Source organism: Syngnathoides biaculeatus, chromosome 14, assembly GCF_019802595.1.
Source record: "Syngnathoides biaculeatus isolate LvHL_M chromosome 14, ASM1980259v1, whole genome shotgun sequence".
NCBI lineage: Eukaryota > Metazoa > Chordata > Actinopteri > Syngnathiformes > Syngnathidae > Syngnathoides > Syngnathoides biaculeatus.
Window position 1 is genome coordinate 16,514,425 of NC_084653.1, and position 25,468 is coordinate 16,539,892.

Genomic DNA, 25,468 nt, shown 5'->3' on the forward strand with positions numbered 1-25,468 from the left:
CATGAAAAGTAAAGGGTTGTAGAAAATCAACCTCACCAACAAAGTGAAAAAACTAACTGCAAAAAAAGTGTTAATCGTAATAAAAAGTCCAATACAAAATATAAACTACGAGAAAACAGTGGGTATAAAAAAAGAAGGGGTGACATACCGTATCATGAAAAATTGACTTTAATTGCGGGTATGCAAATCAGCCTCTGGTATGAGTTTTAGTGTTTGTTTGAAGTGTTGCGTCCATGAGTGTAATGTTTCTCTTCATGTGCACTCACTTTTTCCCACCAAACTTGAGGATCTTCTTCCAAGAATCCAAGCTGCTTTTCTCGTTCGCCGCCTGTAGCCCTGCCCCTCCAGTCACCATGGTAACAAAATCCATTCTCACCATTGGCCCATTAGTACAGTATCTGCAACAGGGTGAAGAGTTGCTTGCATGCATGAGACGGGGCATCCCCTTCAAAACAAGCTATGGTCAAGACAAAAAATAAGGTGGTGGTTTGTTGCACACATCTCACACATGAGATTCCTGAATATTCACTGAAACATTAAAATGTGCAGAAACTTCGATCATGTATCAGCAGGAATGGTCAATTGACCCCTCCGTACAGGCCACTTAACCACGCCTCCTGAAGTGACATCATGCCACGTGCGCTGACGTCAGACAAACAATTAGCAAAAATATCGGCGCAGCACGAAAAGAATAGAGCAAAACTGTCCGATTTACTGGCTGATTTCTCACTCGCATTCTTAGTTAACAGTGAAAAATCGTTGAAAAGCAGACAGCAGGGCTTCAAGTATTTCAGCGAGCGGTATTTCAATGGTATTCACATGCATATCGACGGAGAAACCATTGATATTAGCGCGAGATCTTTCCAGAGTCAGAGGAAGACCGAAAAGCCACATAATATAATATATTATAACCCAAAGACTAATTTGTCATTGACAGTTTCCATTTTCGTGTTACATATCACACTTGTGTGCAGAATCTGTATGTGTATCTGTATAGCCGTTTGTGAACCAACGTATGAAGGAAAAGAAGGCGAGGCTTGATTTACGAGTTTTCTCTCGTTTTTTTGTTTGTCACGCGCTCCCCTCAATAATTATTCTTGAATTAGTGCCGAACCTACGTAAGTCCCGACCGAGTACGACAATCACTACTTTAGTGTCCTCAAACATCCTTCCTACAGCCTTGGTGTCTCGGTGCACGTCGAAGGCTTTTAGGACTGCTAGTCAGTTTAGCCTAGCTCACCGCCGAACAGAGACACGTTTGTGCAGTCAGATCATCGCAAAATATCCCTCAACACAGATCACAATCATTCACACGTAGCTATATTATGCAAGCGAAGAACTGCTACTTCATTTATATGAGGCATGTATTGAAAATCAAATATAGGACTTACCTTCGTGCAAACATATCTGTTCTGGTTGATGGATTCAGTTGATCATGCGGTCTTCCTCAAAGTTTTATCCATCAAGGACATTTTTTGTACTCTGTCTTCTGTTCCGGTTGATTTTATATGGATTCAGTTGATGATGCGGTCTACCACAAAGTTTGATCCATCAAAGACATTTTTCGTACTGGGTCTTCGGTTTTGGAAAGGGTACGAATTGAACTCCACGAACTAGCCTTTCAGGATACCTGTCGTCACTATTATAAAGTCCGTGACTACACCTCTTAACCATATCTATTGTTAAAGAACCCAAATACGTGATAAAACGCCAACAGAAGCTATACTGGACCATCCAGCGTTGTCTGAGATTATACAGATCTCTGGCCTCTGATTGGTCAGTGATATGGATTGCGCAATTTCTACGGAGCGGTCAATTAGTTTAACCAGAGCCGTCATATTGGTATTTGTTCCAAAGCTTTTCACCAAATTACTTACTGAAGCAATTGTTTAGATCCTGAGAAATAAGGAAAAATAAATGATGATAAGGATAAGGGAAAAAAGTCACTAGTGTTGCACAATTGCAGCCTTGCAAAACATTTTTCTGTCTCTAGATGCAGTTCAGTCCCAGTTTGAAAAGTTCTATGTGCATCACATTGCTATAAAGGGGAATGTTGTACAAAGTTACGAGGATTCAAGGAGAAGATTGACACTCAACAAACTGAAGTCTGTACGGCTAAAGTTTTATCGCTGTCCAAAACATTAGCTGAATTGATCTTTTGTTGATCTCCCAGTAAAGCCCTGTTTCAGTAATTTTGTCAGTGGTGCTCGTAACAGGTTTTCTGCTCGATTGTTTGTCCATAACAGATCCTGTTTTGAGGAATTTGCCACAGATTGTGTACATTGTGTTGTGCATTGAACCAGTGTCTTTGAAAACTGGTGTTGGTTGAACTGCAGTTGGGGACAGAAAAACATTTTGCCAGGCTGTGATTTTACAATGCTGCTCTCATGTAGTTGGTGAGGTAAGGCAATAATGTCCCTTCACCAAAGAGAGTGTGGGGGGAGGGGGGACTCAATAGGTGAATTCCTGAATCATGAATCTCGAATAACTGGGACTCACTGTCTGCTTTTAATTAATTTTTTTAAATAAATCCCTTTCACTGGATTAATCACATGACTGCAAACATGCAGATAGTGCAAGGATTTACGAATGCTCATCAAAGTCACAATGGAGACATTGACTGTACAGAGATTAGCATGAGGCCTTCAACATGGTTGCCCACACTAATGTAATAAAAGAGGGCTTACATGCTTTGAAGTCATACCATCCAGTAACCTGTTTCATTGAAGGGAAATGGTAATTGTGTACAACCTCACAAATCAAATCTTTGACACGTTTCTTTCTTCTTTAAGTCAAAGGCAGTTCCCTGCTTTCCACAAACACCCACAGAGTAAACACCAACACCCAGTCCTTTAATGACCACCCCAGTCACCCACATCTGGAGTTGGTCAAAGTTCTTCAGGTACTCTTGAGGTCTATGCTTTTTGCAGCCTCCAAAGCTGTCACATACAGAAGTGGATGTGGTGGTAAGGATGAACCAGACAACACCATGCAAACAATTGTGATTGTACCCAAGAACTGGTCAAATGAGAAACAAAGGCAGTGTTGACGAAACACACTTCTTAATGATGAAAATCTTCAGTGATGTTCACACTTTGTCATGCTCCGACACTATTGAATGCTAAGGACTCTGCAATTTAGCATCGCCAGTCCTGCATCCAAATTTCCATCCATCCATTCATCCATCCATTTTCTCAGCCGCTTAACCTCTCAAGGGTCGTGGGATTGCTGGAGCCTATCCCAGCTGTCAATGGGCAGTAGGCAGGATACACCCTGAACTGGTTGCCAGCCAATCGCAGGACAAAATCACACCTAAGGGCAATTTAGTGTGTCCAATTAATGTTGCATGTTTTGCAGGATGTGGGAGGAAACTGGAGTGCCAAGAGAAAACCCACGCAGGCACTTGGGAAATAGCAAATTCCACAGAGGCGGGGCCGGGATTGGACCTGGGTCCTCAGAACTGTGATGTCAACGCTTTCCAGTTGCGCCACCGTGCCGCCAGTGTAGTTACACAGTGTACACAGTGAAATTGTCTTTAATTGTCTTGTTTACTTGATGGCAGATCTGTAGTCTGATGACTGGGGGTTCAAATCCGGGCCCCACCTGTGTGTAGTTTACATGTTCTCCTTGTCCCTGCGTGGGTTTTCGCTGGGTATTTTGGTTCCCTCCCATATCCCAAAAACCTGCACGGTAGGTTAATTGAAAACTCTAAATTGCCCAAAGGTGTGAATGTCTGTGCAAATGGTTGTTTTATCTGCCTGTGATAAGCTGGTAACCAGTTTAGGGTGCACCTCATCCCTCACCCAAAGATAGCTGGGGTAGGTTCAATCGTATCTCAAGGCACCACTGTACATGTATATGCCTTTTAAAATTGATATTACATACTGTATGTCCTGTGTATTTTAGTTGTAATTGACCTGGTAATAGATGCATGTTATGGGGTCCTCAAGGCTACAAATCTCTTGAATGTTGATTCTGTTATGGCCCCCCCTTGAAGTTGAAACTGACGTTAAATGACTTCCTTTTTCCTGTGCAATCTTTTCTGACTATATGGTGTTGAAAACCAGGTGACTTGCCCCCAGGCTAGGCTTTATAAAGTCACATCCTGCATGCTGTATGATATCCTTGTAGGGCAAGCCCTGATGTCTCAGACGCAAGTCTAAGAGGTTTATCAGCTCTACCCTAGGAGATTAGATGCCACTTACTGCAGGGATAAATCTTCTTTAAACTGCGTTTTTAAGACAATCTGAGGCTGGATATGAGCTTACTTGCGATCACTGTTTATTATTTTCCAACAAATTTGTCGCCTTATTGTGTGCCTCTACAATCCTGTAAACTCAGCAGTCGCAAGTACGTCTGTGCTGGTGAAAATGTATGTTTGGTAAGGGTCTGCAAGGAGAAACTGTACTCCCCCTTAACCATTAGGAAAAAAAGAGCCTTTGGCACTGGTTTGACCAATCAACACCAAACTTGGTCTACCATGACGAGACAGTTGAAAAAGACTCCTAGATTAAAGAGTTGTTTTAAATGTGTTTGTGTGGTGTTTTTAAAAAGTACATACAGTTATGATGAATGCCGTGTCACCAAAGTGAAACTCCTTCATTAGCTTTGGGTTGATTAAATCTCTGACATGATTGTGACATACAGCATCATCACAAATTATCTGAATGATTTTTTTTTTTCTTTAAAGAAAAGGGGTATTTGTACAGGACTTTCTTTGGAGAACAAAATCCACAATGTACATTTTAATATGGAGTTCTATTTAAAAAAGATTTTTTTCTGGAATGAAAGATGTACCTTTTTAGTTTTGCAACATTACATTTTTTTTAATTCACTAAATTGTTGACTTTTCTTCTTCAGTGAACTATTGAATTACTGAACTAAACAAGTGTTTTTTCATCTTTAAAGATTTTTCTATTGAAAATATCACATCTTAACTCTCATGTTCCATGAGAGTTAAGATGTGATATTTATAAATATATATATATATATATATATATATATACATCACACGATTACATGTGATCTGAACTTTGAATTTTTTTCTTGCTGTAAGGATTATGAGAGATTCCTTGGAAAAATTTCTCCCTGGAACCTAAAATTTCGACAACCCCCGTCGTAGACGGATGGGTTTCGCGCATATGCAAAGCTTTGCGGGCTAATGCCATGTCTCTTTTAACCGTGAACTCAAATAGAAAAAGAAATCTCAACAGTGAATAAATGAATACATAACTTTATTTAAATAAATGCTTTGCCATAACAAAAAAGACAAAGGTTACAAGAGTACATATAAATTACAAGTTGAATAAATATTACACAGTGATATTCACTTGAATAATTGGATTTGTATTCTTATTTGTCTTTTACTGTCATTCCAAAAATCAACCTTTTCAATTTTCCCCCGCACTTGAGCCACACTTCAGTCTATTTCAGAACACCCAAATAATAACCAATTGTTCTGTGTCATGACAACCAAAATGTGTTACGTATTCAGAAAAACCTGTCACTATTGTACTACAGAAGTATGAAGTGTGAGTTAAAAACCAATCAGGAGATTCGAGGGAAACCTGAGGAACTTGCCACTTGCGACCAGTTGTTTAAAAAGCTAATCACATGTAGCTCAACCTGTTCATGTCGTCTTAATGAGATGAAATTACTAGATACAGGTATAGCATATCTATATTCTTTAAAACAATCATTGTAATCCAACACTGGCTGCAATAGTTCATTCTCCAGATTTCACTGCCTCCTGTCATGCTGTTTTACTAACTTGTATCTAGTGATATGTAGTCGGAGACCCCGTGCGAGAGAAGTGGCTAGGCCCTGAATATGTCCACTGTACAGGTTGATCTCTTTCCTTATGTCGCCGCCCTGGCAAAAAAAAAAAAAAACAAAAACAGCCCCACAACCACTCTGCTTAATTCCTATCAGTGTGAAGAGAGAACACCTTTCGCTGTTTTCTTTTGCTCCTTTAGTTTCTGCTATAGTGGATGCCCCAGGCGTGGGCTTGCTGAGCCCCTGTCAACAAACATTACCCCCCCCAAAAAACTTTAAAAGGTGAGCACAACATTGACATTTTCTTAAGTGTGTGTTTGCTTTTCTTCCACTGACTTCTTGATACCACCATATCTGATCAATAACAATAGTGGGTACTTGAAATAAGTGCAAGATTTTTTTTTTTTTTTTTTTTTAAAGTGGTAGTGGGGAACGGGTGCTGGGAGTGGGGCAGTGCCTGGACATATTGTATATTCACAACTGGTAGCCTATATTTAATGTTCCATTGTTTCTTTCGTTTGAAGCAGAGAGGGAAGTATTTCTTTACTTCTACACAATCATCCTCTGGAGGCCTCTCTTTCTGGCAATAATATACACATTAGCATTCACAACAACAACAAAAACAAACAAGCTTACACGAATCTTAGCTTATCACTTCTGAAACAACGATAACATGGATGTTGAACCACCTATAGGTAGCAATTCCAATTAAATCTGACAAAGGCAATCTCAGCGCTTTGAATTGTTCCTCTCGTTTAACAAGCACCAACCCCTTGACCCCCGTGTCAAGGGTCAGTCATTGCGAGGGGCTGTCTGGAAAAAAACTGTCAATCTGCGTGATGTTCGATCACTGTTGCGTCATTATTTAAATGTATTTGTATATAGGAAGGCACTGGGTGGGACATACTGAGAGACAGAAAAGCAACACTATTCAAATGGGCTCGTTTGTTTTATGAAGGTGTCGATAGCCTTTACATGCTGCCGTCTCCTTAAAACATTTGTAGGGACCAACCGAAGTCATGTACAATAACATGTTCAAATTCATAATAGGCTGTCTTTTATTCCCCAACCATCCAAAACAACACATTCACTGACTATATTTCAGAACATAAAGGGGGAAACCACTTGATAAAAACGCGAACATGGCTCAAAAAGTGGGCTATCTGTTCTTCACTGAAGGCAAATAAAACGGCACAAAGAAAACTCCTCAAGCAATAGAATCCCAATGAACCACCGGCCCTGACTTTGTACATTTAATCGTGGACTCAACTCAAAAAGACAAAAGGGAGTTCTGTCAGGTGAAAAGCACTTTTTTTTTGTTGTTGTTTTTTTGCCTTTTATTTCATCAGGTAAGTCATGGCCCCCGCTTGGCAGTGTCTGTTCAAAATAGGCACAGTTGGCATATCAGGCTAGCTACATAGTCAAAGAGCCACTCACACAAGTCCACCTGTAACGATCGGCACGCTTTTTTTTTTTTTTGCCAAACGCTCCACGTCTAACACGAATTTACACCAGAGAGCGGTCTGCAAGCACCACTTGCGACAATGCAAAAACCAAACGAGAGAAATAAAATGACATTCTTTTTTTTTTTTGTAATAGAATAGACTCACTCCATTATACAGCAAAGCGGGCTAATACATACTACACACTCACACTGTAAACATCCATGCGTTCGAGCACACTATTTTCTGAAGACACACGTCTAAGAAGCTCGCTCCTATTTAAGTGCTCTGACAGAACCACATATCCATAGAACTGGTGTGAGGCATCCGTGTCTCGTTTCAATCTTGCCAGTGGGCAGTTCTAACATATCAATTCTGTCAACTGATTTTTCCCTTTCACAATAATTTTATATGGAGCCTCTGACATGACATGGGATATTTCTTTTCAATTGTGGCTCAAATATTGATATCATGTGTGCACAAAATGCTAATTTGTGCACACAAAATACAAAAGTATGGCCATGAAATGGGTATGATCCCAATTAACTGCTTGAGACCCCAAATGTCATGTGTAGGACTCTTGTATTTTTGCATGCAATTTGTGAATACAACTGCTGCACTGTCCCGACCCCCTGAAACCCAGCAACCCACCCACCCCCAGTTATAAAAATATATCCGTTATGTGCTTATATTTTTTTCTTTAATCGACAGCCAGAAAACCTGACTTGTTGAAGGTGTCCTGTGAGCTGCAGTCAAGGACTTTACCCTCCCCCCCAATTTGGAGATGAGTGCTTGGTCAACAATGACAAAAAACAAAAAAAATAATAATATACAGGTGGTCTTTTCATTTTGAACATTGTGTCTTTGAAAATAAACCTCAACCCTCCTGTTATGTTGCGAGTCAAATTGACTCATATTAAGACGTTTTTTTTTTTTTAATTTTCCAGAATGAAATGTCATATGCTTGGCTTAATATGTGTAATCAATTCATTTCACAAAATTGAATGATTACAAATAGAGGTCTTTTTTTTTTTTTTAATTCCTTTTCTCACACTTTTGGTTAATTTCACACCTAAGTGACCCGGGAACATTGCTGCTGTTCCTTAGAAATGAACGTAACAGGAGGGTGAATACGTCTTCTGGTGAGAGAGGAGCATTCACGTCATTCAGTGAGGAAATGTGAACTGTGGGTCTTGGAGTAGTTAGGATTTGGGGTGTGGGTGGCATTTGATTGTGGTCCATTTACATATGTTTTTGTTTTGTTTTTTTACTCGTTGTTGTTATTGGTGCTCTCCAGGTCTTTACACTGAATGTCTCCCCCGCTGTAATCTGTCCCAGGGAGTTGAATGCCGTACTTGTCCACGCACCAACAGATACCCCGTTTGCGGCCACGGGACGGCTTGCACTGTGGGTCAAGAAACAGGATTTGGTTTGAGTAAAAACTGACCAATGGTCTCCATGGTAACGTACAGACAGGTCGTAGCCATAGGCTACAGTGATTTTAGTTTACCTCATACTGTGTACGCTTCTCATTGGTTGGATTGGTATTAAAAATCAACATATATGGAGTAGAATAGTGTTTCCCAAAGTTTGTTGACCCAATACAAGCATTTTTCATATAGACATTTAAAATCTCACTTCGCACCACTACTACCAAAGTACATAGAGTAGGCCCCCTGCGTCCTTGGATTTTTCCAACTTGTTTTATTTTTATTTTTTTCTTTCTTGAGGGAAACCAAATCCAAAATCATTTATTGGCATTTTATCTCTACTTATTTAAGATTTTTGAGGTGGGTGGGGACACTGTACATTGAAATAATTATAACCAAATTGACTTGGTGTGAAACCCGGGCCAGTTTAGTTGAACACAAAGCCATTGTATGAATCTCAACAAGTGGATACACACCTTAATTGTATCTTCTGCGATCTAGTGGAAGAGTATTTAATTGTTCTGCCTGTCACTATACATCACTGGCATAGCTAGATGTATAAAGAAATTTGTTACGACTAAATCATTTTTTTCTGAGCAATTAAAATAATTCAATGTCATAATGTATTTTTCAGCTGGAATCCAACCAATACTGCCATTGACAAACACATATGTACAACACTTAGAATTTCAATGGGTAGGCAAGGAGGAGAGTGTCACCCAGTTTGTCTGTGAATCAATCGCATTTGTAAACCACTTTAATCAGAAACAAATCCCTGTAGATGGGTGTGTGGCGTCATTTTATATTTGAGATCGGCACACCTTTTGAGTGGAAGATAAATATTAGCGGTAAATCTCAGCTTGTCATTTAAATTATGGGGGAAAAAACGGCAAAACAGAAGTCCAATTTTATGTACCTTTAATACATGTGGTATAAACAGTATGTGTTACAGTAGTTAGTAGAAAGTGTGTGTCGCAGTTGTGAAAATAGATGATGCAGTTCATGGACTGCATGAAGAATCCCATGTAAAAAAGAAAAAAAAAAAAAAGACTTATTTTTCACTCGAGGAATGAAGTAAATCATGGTTCCTCATGATAGGTTTCATAATTGTATATCATTAAACAGATATCTTGCCATCGACAGGTCTTTTTCAGTCTTTTTTTAGTTTTGAAGTGTCGCAAAACCAAAATGATTAGCATTAAAAGGAGACTCTTCTTTCTTTGGGAAGATTCAGTGTTTAATTTTCACCAAATATTCTGTGGGTCTCGGAAAAATCTGTCATACTGCTCTAAAACTGCTGGTAATATGGGGTACCCTGCTTTCAAAACAACTGGCAGTGAATGAGTTAATTTCCTGTGGCAGATTCCTGTGGTTGGGAATTACTGGACTAGAAATGTGCTAAAGTATCAAGTAAGGATGGTCGGCGTAAAAGATGAAATTTCACCTGCTTGCGTTTGAAGAAGCCTTTTCTGTCACAGTTGGGAAGGTACAAGGATAGAGCCATTACTCGAGAAGTGTCTTTCATTCCCTGAATGATGCCATCCAGTTTCCTCCGGCAGGGTCCCTTTGGAGATAAGAGGACGACAGTTTCACAAACCAAGACATTCTTTTTTTTTTCCGGTTTGTTTGTTTTCTACTTGATTTATTTGATCCTTACAAATTCGGGTTCATGTTTGTCCATGGGTAGTGGGGAGTAGTCCATCGGGGACCCCATGGAGCGTTGCTTTCCCAGTTTCCTCTTCAGCTCTTTGCGCATGGCGTGGACTTTTTTACTGTTGACAATGTCTTTGGTCAGGAGCGGAACTTTAGCGGGCTGCAGCTCCTCTGTAATCTCTGTAGCCATGGTGTCCTCATGTTCCCGAGAATCACGGTCTAAAATCAGACCCCAGACCCCACAAAAAAATCATGTTATTGATTATGGCATTGTCTCATACAAGTAAAGCCTCAGTTAGGATGTATCACTTCCACAACACGTTCACATTGAGGCAGTGCTTTTCTGACATCTGGGGATGTCTCACAAAAAGCACAAAACCCCAGAATAACATCAAAAAGGGCAAAAAAGAAAAAGACAATGGATGAACTCCTGAATGGTTAACTACGAATATAAAGGAAATTAGTCTGATCCCTCTAACTACGGCCAAGAGTTGGTATGAAACTGTTTACAGATAAACCCAGACAGAATTGAAAAAGCTTGGAAATTTTGTTTTGAATTTACCACTAATACTGTATTTAACATTTTGAAAAGTAAAAGGTTCTGTCACTCTTTGAATTCTGTGATGCAATGTTATTAGCAATAGCATCATCAGCTAGCAGGAGGAGGATACTGTAGGTGTTATTGATGTTCTTCCACTTTGCTCACAAATCATAATGGTGTCATATAAGCTGATTTGAAGATCGCTTAACATGTCTTTGTTTGAGGTTTAAGTCGATTTGTTCAAGTTGTGCATCCGATGTGCACTCAGTTATAAGCAGATGACTTGCAGCCTACTCGATTATCCAGTTAAGTATTTGTTACAAACAAATTCCACTTTTGTCTATTCAGTCATCACTCAATACTCTTTTCAGCAAACTTTCTTCCTGTTTACATTCTGGTGCCCAATAAGAGAAGAGAGCCATGATACATCGTTTGTTATGGTACAATTATATACATTTATTTAGTTTATAACATTTATAATTACATTCTCGTGTAAAAAGTGCACAGAGTTGCTTATTTTATGCTTTCATTAAAAAAACAAATACTGTATATATACACACAGTATATCAAGAGACAGTTTCTCATTCGCCCTATACCTTCGTGAGTTCAGGTTTGTTCCCAAGACATTTTAGTGCTACTGAAAATTAGTACCAATTACAGCCATAAACAGTTAGCTATTAACATATTCAAAAATGTACGGCTGACAAATGTATCTGAAACTACCAAAATAAATATATTCCATGATGTACAATTGACAGAACTATCGAACACTCAAGTCATATATCTATTGATGCTTATATTTGGTTTTATTGTGAAGTCTAATGTGTGATTGACAAATTGTTTGTTGAAACAATGAATGGGGATGTTTAGACACAAATGACACAGCAGGTGTTCTTTCTCTTGTTTGTGGAGACCTTGTGGGTCAATCAACAGCTGATGAACTACAGCTGACACAAGCCTTCCAAAATAAACATTTCTCCCAGAAATCTGCTGTCAAACACACCCGTTCTCTTAGTTTAAGATAAACATCTGTTCAAACAGCTCATGTGGTGTCTGTCTGGATTGTTCCCAGAAGCCACTGGTGAAAGTATGTTGCGCAAAGTAGCTGCATGATTTGCTATACTATGTGCCATGTGTTGTACCCTATATCAAAGTTAAGCTTTTTTTTTTTTTTGTTCAAATTGACCCATTACCAGGTCAAACTAAATCTGTAAACTCAAACTAGAGTAAATGTAATAAACTATAAATATGAATTGAAATTGTGATGAATAAACTTAATGTGCTTGTTTATGATTTGTTTTTGGGGCTCTGTGGATTTTCACCACTGACACTTTCAAAGAGGGTATTCATGTAACAATATGTAACATTATTATCATGCATGTAGTTTATAGGGGTGTCGCGCTCCCATGTATCCCATAGCACCATTTGAAATATTTTTACCAGTGTGTTTTGCTAAGTAACAGATGAAATTATTGGACACAGCTCTCAGTGCAACACCCACATGAATAAAGACTGACAACACTCACTGTGACAATCAAATAAAAAAGGTCGACATTACTTTTGTAAATTTCCCATTTCTCTTGCATTGGATATCATTAGATTACACAAATGGTCATCATGTTTTGGGTGATTCTATGGCTTTAATATTAACTCCAGAAAGTGCCTTGATGGCGTAGTCCTTTATCTTTAACCTGCCCCACCCCCTCCTTCCCACACCCTTTAGGGCTCAGCTTCTATAAGCTAGGACCCTGATCAGAAGTGCTTTGAGGCCACAAAAAGAAACCCTCAGCCCCCCTTGGCTTAGTTGTACCACAAGTTGGGTTATTGTGGGGACTTTGCCAGGGCTCAACTAGCTGGAGCAGTGATGCCAGTAGATGACCCCGGTTATATTTATCTGACAAGGAAACCCGCTGTAGTGCGACGGACCAGATGCACTGAACCGGAGATGAATGTCTGCTCCTGATGGATGGCCAAATGCTGTCGAAATACAATTTGACCGGTTTTGTTTTGGGAGTGTTGAATAGGTTGGTAAAGTATGATTTACCAAGTTGCCCATGAGTTACTAGATACTTTGGTTACCATGGCAAAAATGCAACAGGGACACAAGCCACGAGGAACTGATGTTCAAAGAGCCTGACACAGCTTGAGTGTCTGGAGTCTCTCGCAAGGGAGGGGGGACAAGGTGATTACCGGAATTGGGTCTTTGGCTTCTGCACAGCCATCTCTTTGAAATTAATCTCGCAACTCATGACTTGGCAGGCCTTGGGTTTGTGTTTGGATGTGTCCTTGTGTCTCCCTCCCAGACTACAGAGCTATTACTTGCTAAATATAAATATGCCAAACAAACATTCTCATGTACACCACCCCCTGACTGCTCTTGAAAACATTTACTTTGTTTTTTTTTTTTTTCTCTTGAACGCTTGTATGAGATATACTTAAGTGACCACAATATTTGGTTGTGAAATATCTCGGAACTGATTTATATGTAATTCAACACAGTTTAGCAATTTGTCTTGGATGTCAATTGACCAGTATGGCAGAATTGTACGCTGCCACTTATAAAAATCATCTTTTCTTGGAAGGCAGTTCCCAGTTTCACCATGCTTCAGGTACCCAACTTTGTAAAAAGGAAAACTTAGAGGGTCCATGTTAAACTTCTGAAACTCAGCCAAGAACTGGACTGAAGCCAAGTGAGCTAAGTCATGTGCTTCTCCGACCGATTACTCGAGCTCAAAGCCATGCTGCCATCTCCTTCTCCCACGAGTTCAAGATTTTCATTAGGACACCAGTAGCTAAAGAAGGGTGCACCTGATACGCCTCTGTTTAAAAATTAACATCTATACACAATTATGCTCCATAAATAACCCATGCTTCTGCAAGCCAATGGTCGAAGCATGCATTGGATTTTTCTCTTTACATGATACACAAAAGTTTATTTAAAAAAAAAAAAAAAAAACAATCGTTATATCCTCACGCGATTTACTGGAATTTCTAGAATTACATGTTAAGTCCAGCCTTTAATACAGCCAGTCTCAGCTGAACATCTGAAATTACATCTTTTTCAAGATGCAAGAGAGCAGTGAATAGGCTGCTGTTTAATTTCTGCTGGTAGGATACGATAATTATAGGGATCAATGAGCCTGAGGGCGCGTGTCAAATAAGGCGTGACGTGAGTAAACCATCCCCCAGCGATCCTGTCTCTTTAATATTTGGAGGTAAGGACCGATAGAGCGGCAGTTTGTGGTTGAGGTGTGAATGAATCAGGCTCCCAGTGGAGTTTTCCATGTGTAACTCTGGCATCTGGCTACAGCAGTACAAAATTAAAGCCCCAATGATGTGCCTGTTAATATGCTCATTCTCTCCAGGTCATTGTTGTATCCTAAGGGCACTGAAGGGATCGCAACCAAGATAGTCTGTGCAGTCTAACTGTGATCCAGTCAATGCCCTGAGATTCATGATGACCAAACCAATTGGGTGTTTCTTGGTTGCAGCATTGCTACTGCTGCTCGACAATGTTAAACTTATTTTAATCTCCATCACAGCAATCAACTGAAAAAAATAATAACTTGACTTGTGAACTTTGTGTCTCAAAAACAGAATTTTTCTGGGTCAGTTTGACCCATGACCTATTTCACTGGAACGTGTCAGGAAAAAATATAATCCCGATAAAGCTATGTCAAAATGTAAGAAAATTCCAACAAATTCTCACAATTAACTCTATTGGTAATTTAATGAAGAATTTACATTGTACTTGATTATACGCAAGAGTAATATACTAGAGGGGAAAAAAATAACATTAAAAATGAAGCGGAACCGGGTCAGTCTGACCTACGACATAACGGAAGGTTTAAATATGTAGCTAGCTCCTTAGTGAAATCCTTGTACTCTGTAATTGAAAATATTAATATTCATCTAAATTAGATAATTACTTCATTTCATATTTAATAATGTGAATTATTGGGTTTGAGCAAAGTGGAAAGAACCCTTCTGTTGATCGGAATACCTATTTTTCAGTACTCTTGCAGGAAATGGCTATTCATAATGTATTGAGCAGAAAAATGTTTATTGATATCAAATAGTTTCCTGATTTTTATTTTTTGGATAAATAGTGACAAAAACAATCCAATGCTTTTTTTTTTTAGGTTGCGCAATGGAATGGGGCTCATGTTCAGGATGACTAACAACTTTTTACTAAGCGTTATGAAGTTGGAAAAATTTGGGGGTTGAGGCACCCAAACTAATCCTTTGTCAATGCTTAGGCCCTAAAAATAACTTGGATTAACATCAATTCGTCTCAGTAGACTGCTTCTCGATTTTGTGGAGCATTTAGAGCAAATGTGGGCAAACTGGGGCCCGTGGGCCATATGCGGCTTTACGGCATTAGACTTTTCAATACGGCCGGCCGAACCTATCCCCCTAATAAAAATAAAAATCATTAATCTTTCGTATCATCTTCTCCTTGAAATACCAGCCTTTCCCCAATAAATGGCACACTGAACATTGGTGGACCTTTGTTGGAGTCCAGCATACTCTCGTTTCATTATTATTTATTTTCCCCTTGCCGTTTGAGCCTTTCTGTAAAAATGAGTGGACCAAAGAAAAGAAAAGTGGACAGTATGTGCCAAGTGTTTAAGTGTACAACAAAATATTTTTTCATTAAGGTTTAATCAAAGCCTGCATGTCTCATATACCAAGAAGCTGTTGCGGTTTTAAAGAGTACAATATCAGCCGTCACTTTGCAACCAAGCATGCAAATTATGCTTGCAAACTGTCAATGCAAGAAGAGGAAAGAGCTTCAACAAGTGTGGGCACTCAAAGAGGAGATAAGCCTGTTTTTTTTGGAGTTAATAGGAGAAATCTGAGGAATTTCCCCACCTGAATAACATGAACTGGCTTTGTGATTTTGCGTTTGCTGTGGACATATTTTCACTTATGAGCTGAACATGAAGCAACAGGGGAAAGATCATTTTGCACATGATATGTATAGAAATGTGAGAGCCTTCAAATCCAAGCTGATTTCATTCTCCAGACAAATGTCAAATCTTTTACTCATTCTTCACACTAGCCACAAAAGGCCACGCGAAACTTGAAGAAATACTGCAATTCACTGGACGACCTGCACCAAAAATTCTGCCGCTGGTTCTTTGACCTGCACTGCAAATTCTGCCATTGGTTCTTTGATTTTGACAAAACTGAGACGACATTTCAGCTGGAGTCACTGGTTGTGTAGTGATACACGTGCCAGCCTTTGGTGCGGGCAGCGTGGGATCAATTCCCGCTCAGTGATGCTAGAGATATCTGCCCTGCGACTGACTGGCGACCAGTCCTGGGTGTAGTCCACCTTTCACCTTGGATAATGACATTACATGAGACTTCAGCTGGTGTCTTCTTCATTGTCACAAGACCCTGAAACAGCACCGCTGGAGCTGAAATTGGAACTGATGGATTGTCAGTCTGACGCTGCTTCAAAGGAGAAGTTTAAATCTCTTAAACTGAATGACTTTTATGCTTCACTCAACAAAGCCATGTTTCCTAACCTCTGTTGGATGGCATAGAAGATGCTGGCGTTGTTCGGCTCGACCTACGTGTGTGAGCAGACTTTCAGCATTTTGAAGCTCAACGACATGAAGGAACCCCTCAGATCTATCCTGAGAATTGCCACAACAAAGCTAATTCCAGACTTTGCGCTGGCAAAAAAAGGAGACCCGCAACATTTGTTCCTGATAAAATTTTTCTATTATCGGGAAAAAAATGCTTATCGAATGCTTGAAAGTCTATTTTTTTAGTTTCTGTGTGCATTTACACAGAGCAGCGGAACAAAAAATGAGCGGAGCAGAAATGAACGAGACTATTTCGTTAATGTTTTGAATGTTGAAAGTGCCATCTTCAATCCATTCATTTTCTTAACTGCTTATCTTCACGAGGGTCGCAGGAGTGCTGGAGCCTATCGCAGCTGTCTGCGGGCAGGAGGCATGGTACACCCTGAACTGGTTGCCAGCCAATCGCAGGACACGTGGAGACAAACAGCCGCATTCACAATCACACCTAGGGGGCCATTGTGAGTGTCCAATTAATGTTGCATGTTTTTGGGATGCGAGAGGAAACCCACGCAGGCACGGGGAGAACATGCAAACTCCACACAGGGGCGGCCGGGGTTGAACCAGAGACCTCAGAACTGTGAGGTCAACACTTTCCAGCTGCGCCACCATGCCACCGAAAGTACTGTCTTTTCAATTTCTTTGACTCTTCAATTAAAACCTATTGTGTCCTATTAAAACCTATTGTGTGCTATTTTAATCTATTTGCAGTTTCCCTTCCTAGCATGTTGCCAAATAGTGTGTAAATCCCACATCTTCCATGTTCTTTGAGACAAACATACTACGTGAACGTTATTTTGCACATTCGAAATAACTGTCCTCAAAGTGCACTGTTAGTAAATTGGGTTGTACATTTATTTGCATGTGCATTCTGTGCTATGAGGTCCTGGCCTGGCCCCTCTGTCAGATTTTAGAACCCAATGTAGGCCACAAGTCAAAAGGTTTGCCCACCCTCTGATTTAGAGACAGTGTAGCTGTTCCATCGAGTAGGAAAATAATTAAAAGTAACAAAAAAAAAAAAAAGGTCAGAACTGGAGAAGCCAAAGACATTAAGGGCTCGACATTAAAATACCGACACTAAAACATGCAATGTGAATATGTTGCAAGAAATCTCTGACTTCTGTTCTGTGGATGGCATATGGAGTGACAACTGCAAGATTTTGAACGAAGCAAATACTACCGTGTATGTTTCCTGACAACACGTGCGTGTTGAGACGATTTGTTCACCAATGACAGCTCCAGCGGTGTACTGTGTCACTGTGATGACAATGTAACTCAATATATAATATCGCTGTCAAAAGCGTATGTATATGAATTTGGCATGACATTTTCCATGACTTGTACACTTTTTTTTTTTTTTGTTAAAGCAGGCCATACACTCAAACTTGAACTCGGAGACCTTTATGAGTAACTCTAGTACCTGCAAGGGATCAGCATCAGCACGCTAAGCTTGTGGTACAGTCTTGGGAGCTCAAGGTGAGGTGCATGGAAACCCAGAGTCTTTCCACTTGGATGAGTCCAACATGAGGTTGTCAGGCAGAAGGGTCCACAGGGGGTGGGGGGGGGGGGGGTTGAGGAGCTACAGTATTGTGAACTTGTCTGTCTGTTCATCTATTGTAAGTGTATAGTAAGAAGAAAAGCAAAACATCTAAGATGGAACAAGAGTGTTACGGTGAACTGCAAAGACACTTTTAGCATTCTTAATCATACAAGTACACCAAACTCACTATTTAAGGGGGATAGGGGACCTGACGCAAATGGCAAAAAAAAAGTATTTAATCACCCCCCCTTAATTTTTTTTCTCAACATAATTTTCTATGACAGATTATATGATAAATATACCACAAAATCATAAAATACAATGTAAGCTCATTTTATATTATGCTTAAAAATAGATGCGTTATATTGTTTGAGTTTGTAAAAAAAAAATTGTCACTGAGCAGACATGTGCCAAAATCTATAACACCTGCTAACAATCCAGGCTAAACTTAGCTCCTCCCCAACATCAAAACTATCAGCAGAGATATACATTATTAATACCAATTACTACTTTTCTATTTGCCAAGAACTTTTACACCATCTTGTGGCGCCTTGGTGCATGACAGAAAGAGCAGAAAGAATTGTAAATATATGAATTTGCTGGAGCAAACCGCAAATGGGTGGAATTTTAGTGAATGAAACTTAAAAAAAAAAAAAAAGTGGTTTCATAACTGATATCCCACATGACTTGATGGGACTTGAGAGGTCAATTTTCCCATAATTTGTGAGTTCTATGAGGTGTTTGTCTCCTTAATGGAATTAAACTTCTATGGTTGTTAGAAATGAGAGGATAAAAAGTCTATATTTATAAACGTGGTATCCTCAGGCAAATATTTAGGATCCATTAAGCAAATGACTGGAATTAATAGTGGCCTGCGATTGACTGGTGATCAGTTCAGGGTGTACTCTCCCTCTCACCCGAAGATAGCTGGGACAGGCTCCAGCACACCTGTGACCACAGCTAGGATAAGAGGTACAGAAAATGGATGAATTAATGTAAATATTAGAAGGCACGTGGTTTTTCTTCATCTATCATTTTCCCATGTGACTTTGGGTTAGTGGCAGGGTAAACCCTGGACCTGTTGCCAGTCAATCGCGGGGAAATGGTTTCTTGTTTCGCCGTATTGCTTTTGATGTGCAAGTCAAGTATGGCGGATTTGGAACCACACTCAAATCATCTTTTGTTTCTTGGCAAAGAGCAATGGGCTGGAACTAAAGGTCCTTTCAGAAGCTTGAAGGATAAAGCTGTCTGCTGCCATGAAGTCATATCTGTTGGCCAGTTTTCCAGGGGCCAAATCATTCCTACGAGGAAGGCTGACTTGGTGAATGTAACCCATGCCCATGTACCAACTCACAATGAAAATAACCCTTTGGGCCACAATTCCTCAAGAAAACTAGTAGTTAATGCTCTGCTGGGACACTGAACCCAAAAGCAGAGTGATAGTTTCACAAAGTAATACAAGAAGGGTTACTCTTGTACTCAATTAGTTTTTGTTTTCGGAGCAATTAACCCATCGTGATAGCAAACGTGATTAACTTTTGAAGATTATTACACATTTAATTCAGATTAAATACATGTTCTACTAAAAGTGTGAAAATGTCACAGAAGTGTTGAGAATTAAAAAAAATAGTTTCACAGCTCCGCCGAAGCGAAAGACCAAAGACGCTTTTGAAGAAGGTGGAACTGCTCAAGGCATCATCAAAATTTTGGAAGAGCTTGAACATGCACCAAGCACACGAGAGGAACAGCCGGTGGAAATGCTTCTCTGACTGCCAAAGAAATCCATTCCACAATGGCGTTCTAAGGAGAGGTCTGAGGGTTATGAATTCATTTTTTGATGAAGGTTAATGAAGCACTTTGGTCATTAAAGAGGCATGAATAGGAGGCATGAATTGGGAAAGGGGAAAAAATTGAACCTAAGAGCAAAAAATCCTCAGACTGGTCCTTTCAGTCATTGTAGTCAAGAGTGTTTGACTAGTTTAGAACAAGACATCCATCGACAAACACAACTCATGAACATCCAAATGAATAAAAAACAAAAATCCTGGAAGCACATTCTAATGATCTGTCTGGATCCAAAATGAGTCCAGAATCGATAAAACCTAGAATGGGGCTTGGAGCCAAAAAAGTGTGCGGTTACCAACTATTTATCTACCCGCTGACAAGCTGCTAAACCTCTGGAGTGCCAGACCCTGTGCGACTCTTCAGAAATGCCTTCACATGATTTAAACCCCGGGGCTCAACTTGCCTCTCTCCCTTTGTCTGACACTATGTCTCTCTCATTCCCCTCTGTCTGTCTCTGTCGTGTATACCGATTTAGTGGTAATCCGACTCTAAGGGTATATAGCCCTGCCTTTTAAATGCACTTAGACACGACTCAAAATGTGATGAAAAGCATTCCCAGCTGGATGGCTGTTATTTTTTTTCTTTGTTGAATTTTAACAGCGTTTATGTCATCACAATAAAAACCATGGAGAAGTGAGTCACACTGAAGACGGGGGTCAGAAATTTGACTGGTTTGACAACATGGAGAATCAATACTGCTAACTAATATACTGACGTTTATATGTCTCAGCTGTAATCCAACCGTTTACAGCAACCAATATATAATTTGTCAAGTATGTTTTTTCAATGAGTAGTCGCGGAAGAGGGTCCTGACCAGCTTGTCTGTGGCATTCAACTTTGTAAACGACTGTAATGCCAGACATATCCCAGTAGGTGGCGGTATTGTATCACTTTGGATTTGAGATCAGCACAGCTTTTGAGTAAAGGATAAAGATTTGGGATGAATCTATACCCGGCACATTGATGATGAGGGAATGAAATGCCAACAGGTTTGGGCAGCTAACACTCAGGGTATGTAATGTATATGTATGAGAAAACAAAGTATGTGCCACAGGAAGTAGAATGTGTGAGAAAAGACAGACCATGAAATGAATGATGAACGCCAGTGGTTTTCATATAGAGCCAAGTGGTGAGTAAGCATCACTGTGTTTCTTAGTTGTATATCTCATCAACAACCCTCTTGTTTTAATTTTTTGTTTGAAGTCGCAAAAGCCCCCAAAAAATCTAATTTACTGCTCTAGTTAATGTTTCTTTTTACAAAAAGCTTGCTGTATCATTTTGGTGAAACCAAGCCACGTTTTACTGTACATTACTAAAATGTTGGGAAAAGAGAAGCCAATATTGAGTAGGTTGAATGCTTCCAAACACGAAATTCTATGAGTCCTTGGCAATATGGGAAACTCGACTTTGAAAAGAGCTGACAGTACATGAGCCAGTAACCTTTTCAAGCTTATGTTTGACTGAAGCACACTAGATGCGCATATCTAAGAGTCTCTTTAACAGCCTTTCTCGTCCCTGCAGTCAAAACAGTCAAGCGGAGAGTTGTCAGTCAACCAGCCCCAGGTCTCTTTTTTTTTTTGTTTTTTTTTAAATTTATTTATTTTTTTTTTTAAGCAACCAGTGCCCAGCCAAGCGCTATCCAGCGCTATCCCATGTGCTGTTGAGTTCACAGCACATTAATGAGTACCGATGAAGTTGCTTGTCCAGAGTGTTTGTTCAGTCCATGAAAACTGGTTGGTTGCGAGGATTCACAAAGAACTTGTGTGAGCTCAATCACGTGAATCTCGAGCGGACACCTGACAGGAGTTAAGATTTCCATGAAAAACTTGCAGAAAGCCTGTTTGAAATCAAATAAGGCGCTAAGTTAATCAGGTGGCACCTCATAGACTGCCATCTGTCAAAGTAACGGTCTGTCAGGGAGCAATGCTACTTTTTAAGATTCGGCGACCATCTGGGGTCTTGATAGATTATCACATACTGTAGGGATGAATATTGTCAGTTATTTAATTGATTAACCCCTCCTGTTAGGTCATTTTTTTTGGTCACGAATCGCAAAAATGTTCTCGGGTCAATTTGATCCAAGGTATTGAAAATAATGCAAATGTGTTAGAAACAAAATAAATTCAATTCTGTCTGATGATTAATTCCATTAATCGCCATTTTAGTATGGATCGAGCTCCTTTTTTAGATTCTTCTACCATCTGGGGTCTCCATATAGGATTAAAAGGATGAATACAGTATATGTATGGGTCAATTTGACCCAGGGCATGTTGAACTGTCCAAAACTGTCAAACACACACAAAAAATGGAGTTCAAACGTCTTGATTACTAATGATTTTATCACACATCCAATTACCTTTATTTCTAGATTTGACAATCATCTGGTCTTGATCAAGAATCAAATATGTTAAATGTTCCAGTTTGAATTTTGATTTATTCATTCATAAGTGTCAAATCTGAAAAATAAATCCCAATAAACGTTGTCGGTATTGCATATTAACTCCATTACGAAAGAAAACAACTGAAAATATGTGACATGACCACTTTCATTCCATTTATTGATGTTACATTCATTTTTTTTTTACTTTAACATGGGTCAATTTGACCCAGGACATGTTTAATTGAAAACAAAAATCCCTACTTGTATTTCATTAAAGACTCAATTACCTATCATGCACACAGCTACTTTATTTTGGTTTGACATGTCCTTGGGTCAGTTTGACCCAGGTGTGATGAATTGAAAAAAATAACATCAAGGATGAACTTTTGTAGTAAACATTTGTTGTTGTTGTTTTATTCAGCGACCATATAGATGGGGTCTGGGTAGAGGATAACATTAGATAAATATTGCTGAGTCAATTGGAAAAATGCCATTAAGCAGGTTGTCATCTCCATGATGGACTGGTTCCATTACTAACCATTTTATCATGCTTCTGGCTATTTTGTCTTTTTGATGTGACAGCCGTCCGGATCGAGGATACAATTGGATAAATGTTCCCGTGTCAATTTTCAGGGGAGTTTTATTTGGGAAAATGCCAACAAACTGTTTATACATCATCCATCACCCTCATTTCATTGCAAATATGTGACCTTTTACATTGATGACATGTTAGTTTCTTAAACTTCAATATGGGTCACTTTGATTCAATTTGACCCATATTAAAACCAGGTTGGACTGGAAAAACGGCAATAATACAGTTTGTATGTCATAATGAACTAACTGATTGACATAGATGTGACTTTTGGATAGCGTTGCTGAGTGAATTTTATTTTAACATGGGTCGATTTGACTTGCGACAGATGTAATTGGAATAATGCCCCCAAAAAATCTGGTTTGTGTCCCATCACTAACTCCTTATCGTTCCAAATATGTGTAACAACGAGGTGTTGATTGTAATTCTTTAACATGACCTATGACGTGTGTGGCCAGTTTACATGTCAGCATTAAGTCATTCCTTTGCAAATATGCCAACTTTTGAGTAGTGCTCCCGGCACGTTAATTGACTTTAACGTCATTCAGTTTTACCAGCAATCGAACAGCAGGGTTCGCCCAGCTTTACATCGCCTCCTGCGGCGCACGCGCCATTTACGTTACGGTAAGAAGACATGGTGTGGCGATCGCGATTGCAAAAATAAAGAAAATGATCGTGACAATGACAGTCTCAGTGGGCGCGTGGGCGTGCGCGTTTCTCACCTATGGGTGGGTGCGCGGGTTTGTATCCCTTCTCGTTGCTGCACGCTCCGCGGCCGTGGAGGAGGGCGTGCAGGGGCTTCTCCTCGCCGCTGCGGGGCAGGCAGCGGAGGCCCTGCGCGCACGTCCCCGTGTAAACGCCGCACGCCTGCCCCTCGCTCAGGGCGCATGTGAGGCAGCAGCCGCAGCCCGGCTCCTTGACCAGCTGGCAGCCGCTCGGGATCGGCGGGCACATGGACATCGCCTTGTCGTCGCACGGCTCGCATGGCACGTACGAGCCCCAGCAGCAGCAGCCGCGCAGTCCCCACAGAAGCGTCACCAAGAGGCACAAAGTCCCAAACATTGTTGTCGTCTCGTCTAAGTTATCGCGTCAAAATTGCGGAGAGGAGGAGGAGGAGGAGAAGGAGGAGGTGGTGGTGGAGGGAAGGAGGAGGAAGGGGGGGAAAAGTGGACCGCTCTAATGAAGCACAATGCCTCAATCAGATAATCCCAGTCTTAAAAGCTAAAGACAAGACTCTTTATCCAAGTATTGTTGCCATCTAAATCAAAACAAAACAAAACAACAAAAAAAGCACATTAATGATAGACTTGTATCACTTGATGCCCTCTCACCCCTGTCAAAACCAAAAGCCTTTGCATTCAAAACAAAAAGCCGAGCTCCAAAAACATTCCCCTTCAATTAGCACTACTTTCCCCGGCTGAGGTTGCAGAGCACACTGATCAACTTGGGAGCTGCCTTGGCTTTTTAAAAACCGCCCGAGCCCAAACCCCGAACTATGAATATGCTGAACAGCAGCCGGGGAAGGGAGGCGCACTTGTTCCACGGCTTGGCTCCTGGCCAAAACTTCTCTCTCTCTCTCTCTCTCTCTCTCTCTCTCTCTCTCTCTCTCTCTCTCTCTCTCTCTCTCTCTCTCTCTCTCTCTCTCTCTCTCTCTCTCTCTTCTCTCTCTCTCTCTCTCTCCCTCTCAGCAAGTAAAGCGTAGATCTTTCACCCTGAAACACTGCTGAGCTCATGCTGAGGTGCAAAAGACAGAGGGGGGCAGCTCACGTCACTTTTTTTTTTCTTTGCTTCGGAGACTTGCAAACCTTAAGCACCACAACATTCGGAAGACCAATAATAAAAAAACTGTCTTGTGACGTAATTGGATCAAATTAATTGCACTTTAACCCTATTTTGTTTGTTTCATTGATAAACTAAAAAAATCCCATGTGATTGGCTGCAAATATAGATTGACATTAAAAAATTATATATTAAAAGAATATTCAAACAACCACCTGTAGCTGGCTATTCACAAATTCACCCATTCATGTATTTATTTATTGCTATTTTCTGTAACACCCTTAGATGTCACAAGTTCCAAATGCTTATCTTACAGGAAAGTAGTAGTTGGTGTCAAGGATATGTTGAAGTGATACATCTGTTCTAAGGTCTTTGTACGTTTTGGTAGAGTTAAGTTTAGCCTGGGTTGTTAATGGAAGTTAGTCTTTGCCACTTGTGGATATTTTTCCTCTAAGTGGTTCTTGAAAAGCCCGAGCACACATACAACAAACTTGACAATTGCTCTTTTATATTTTGACTCTTCCTACAGCAAAAAGAGGAAAGAGGTACTTTGTTAATTTTTCCACATTAGCTTTGCATTTGACAACGTCCTGCCCACGTTAGAATCTGTAGCAAATAAAAGCTTTACAATTTTGTCTGTCAAGACCACCTTCTGATTGGAGCTCATTTAGGGTGAATGTCTACCCAATTCTGCAGTGATCTGTTTGATGTGTGGTTGGGGTTGATTTCTTCCTCCCCTTTTTCAATGGTGACCCCTCAAAATGATCCAACTGATGCCATTCTACACTCACATTGGAATGGGTGGGCAAGATCACCATTGCAGTTCAGCATCGCCCAACTCATTGGGGTATCTGCTTTTTGATTGGCTCATTTGGGTGATTCATAAAAGTAAGG

The 25,468-nt window shown here is 40.1% G+C and overlaps 1 protein-coding gene across 1 annotated transcript; it reads right to left on the reverse strand.

Annotated features, from left to right (window-relative positions):
* Positions 1-5,217: 5,217 nt before the first annotated feature.
* igfbp5b (insulin-like growth factor binding protein 5b) lies at positions 5,218-24,265 on the reverse strand. The gene is made up of 4 exons (XM_061841364.1): positions 23,518-24,265; positions 10,305-10,519; positions 10,092-10,211; positions 5,218-8,622 (listed from the first exon to the last, which is right to left on the reverse strand). The coding sequence occupies exons 1-4, from the start codon at positions 23,855-23,857 to the stop codon at positions 8,485-8,487; spliced, it is 813 nt and encodes a 270-aa protein (XP_061697348.1). The 5' UTR covers positions 23,858-24,265; the 3' UTR covers positions 5,218-8,484.
* Positions 24,266-25,468: the final 1,203 nt, after the last annotated feature.

Coding starts and splice junctions, on each gene's coding strand:
- igfbp5b (XM_061841364.1), bottom strand. CDS start 23,857: ATGTTTGGGACTTTGTGCCTCTTGGTGACGCTTCTGTGGGGACTGCGC. Junction 10,520..23,517: donor ACCCGCGCACCCACCCATAG/GTGAGAAACGCG, acceptor GTCTGATTTTAG/ACCGTGATTCTCGGGAACAT. Junction 8,623..10,091: donor GCTTCTTCAAACGCAAGCAG/GTGAAATTTCAT, acceptor CTTGACCCACAG/TGCAAGCCGTCCCGTGGCCG.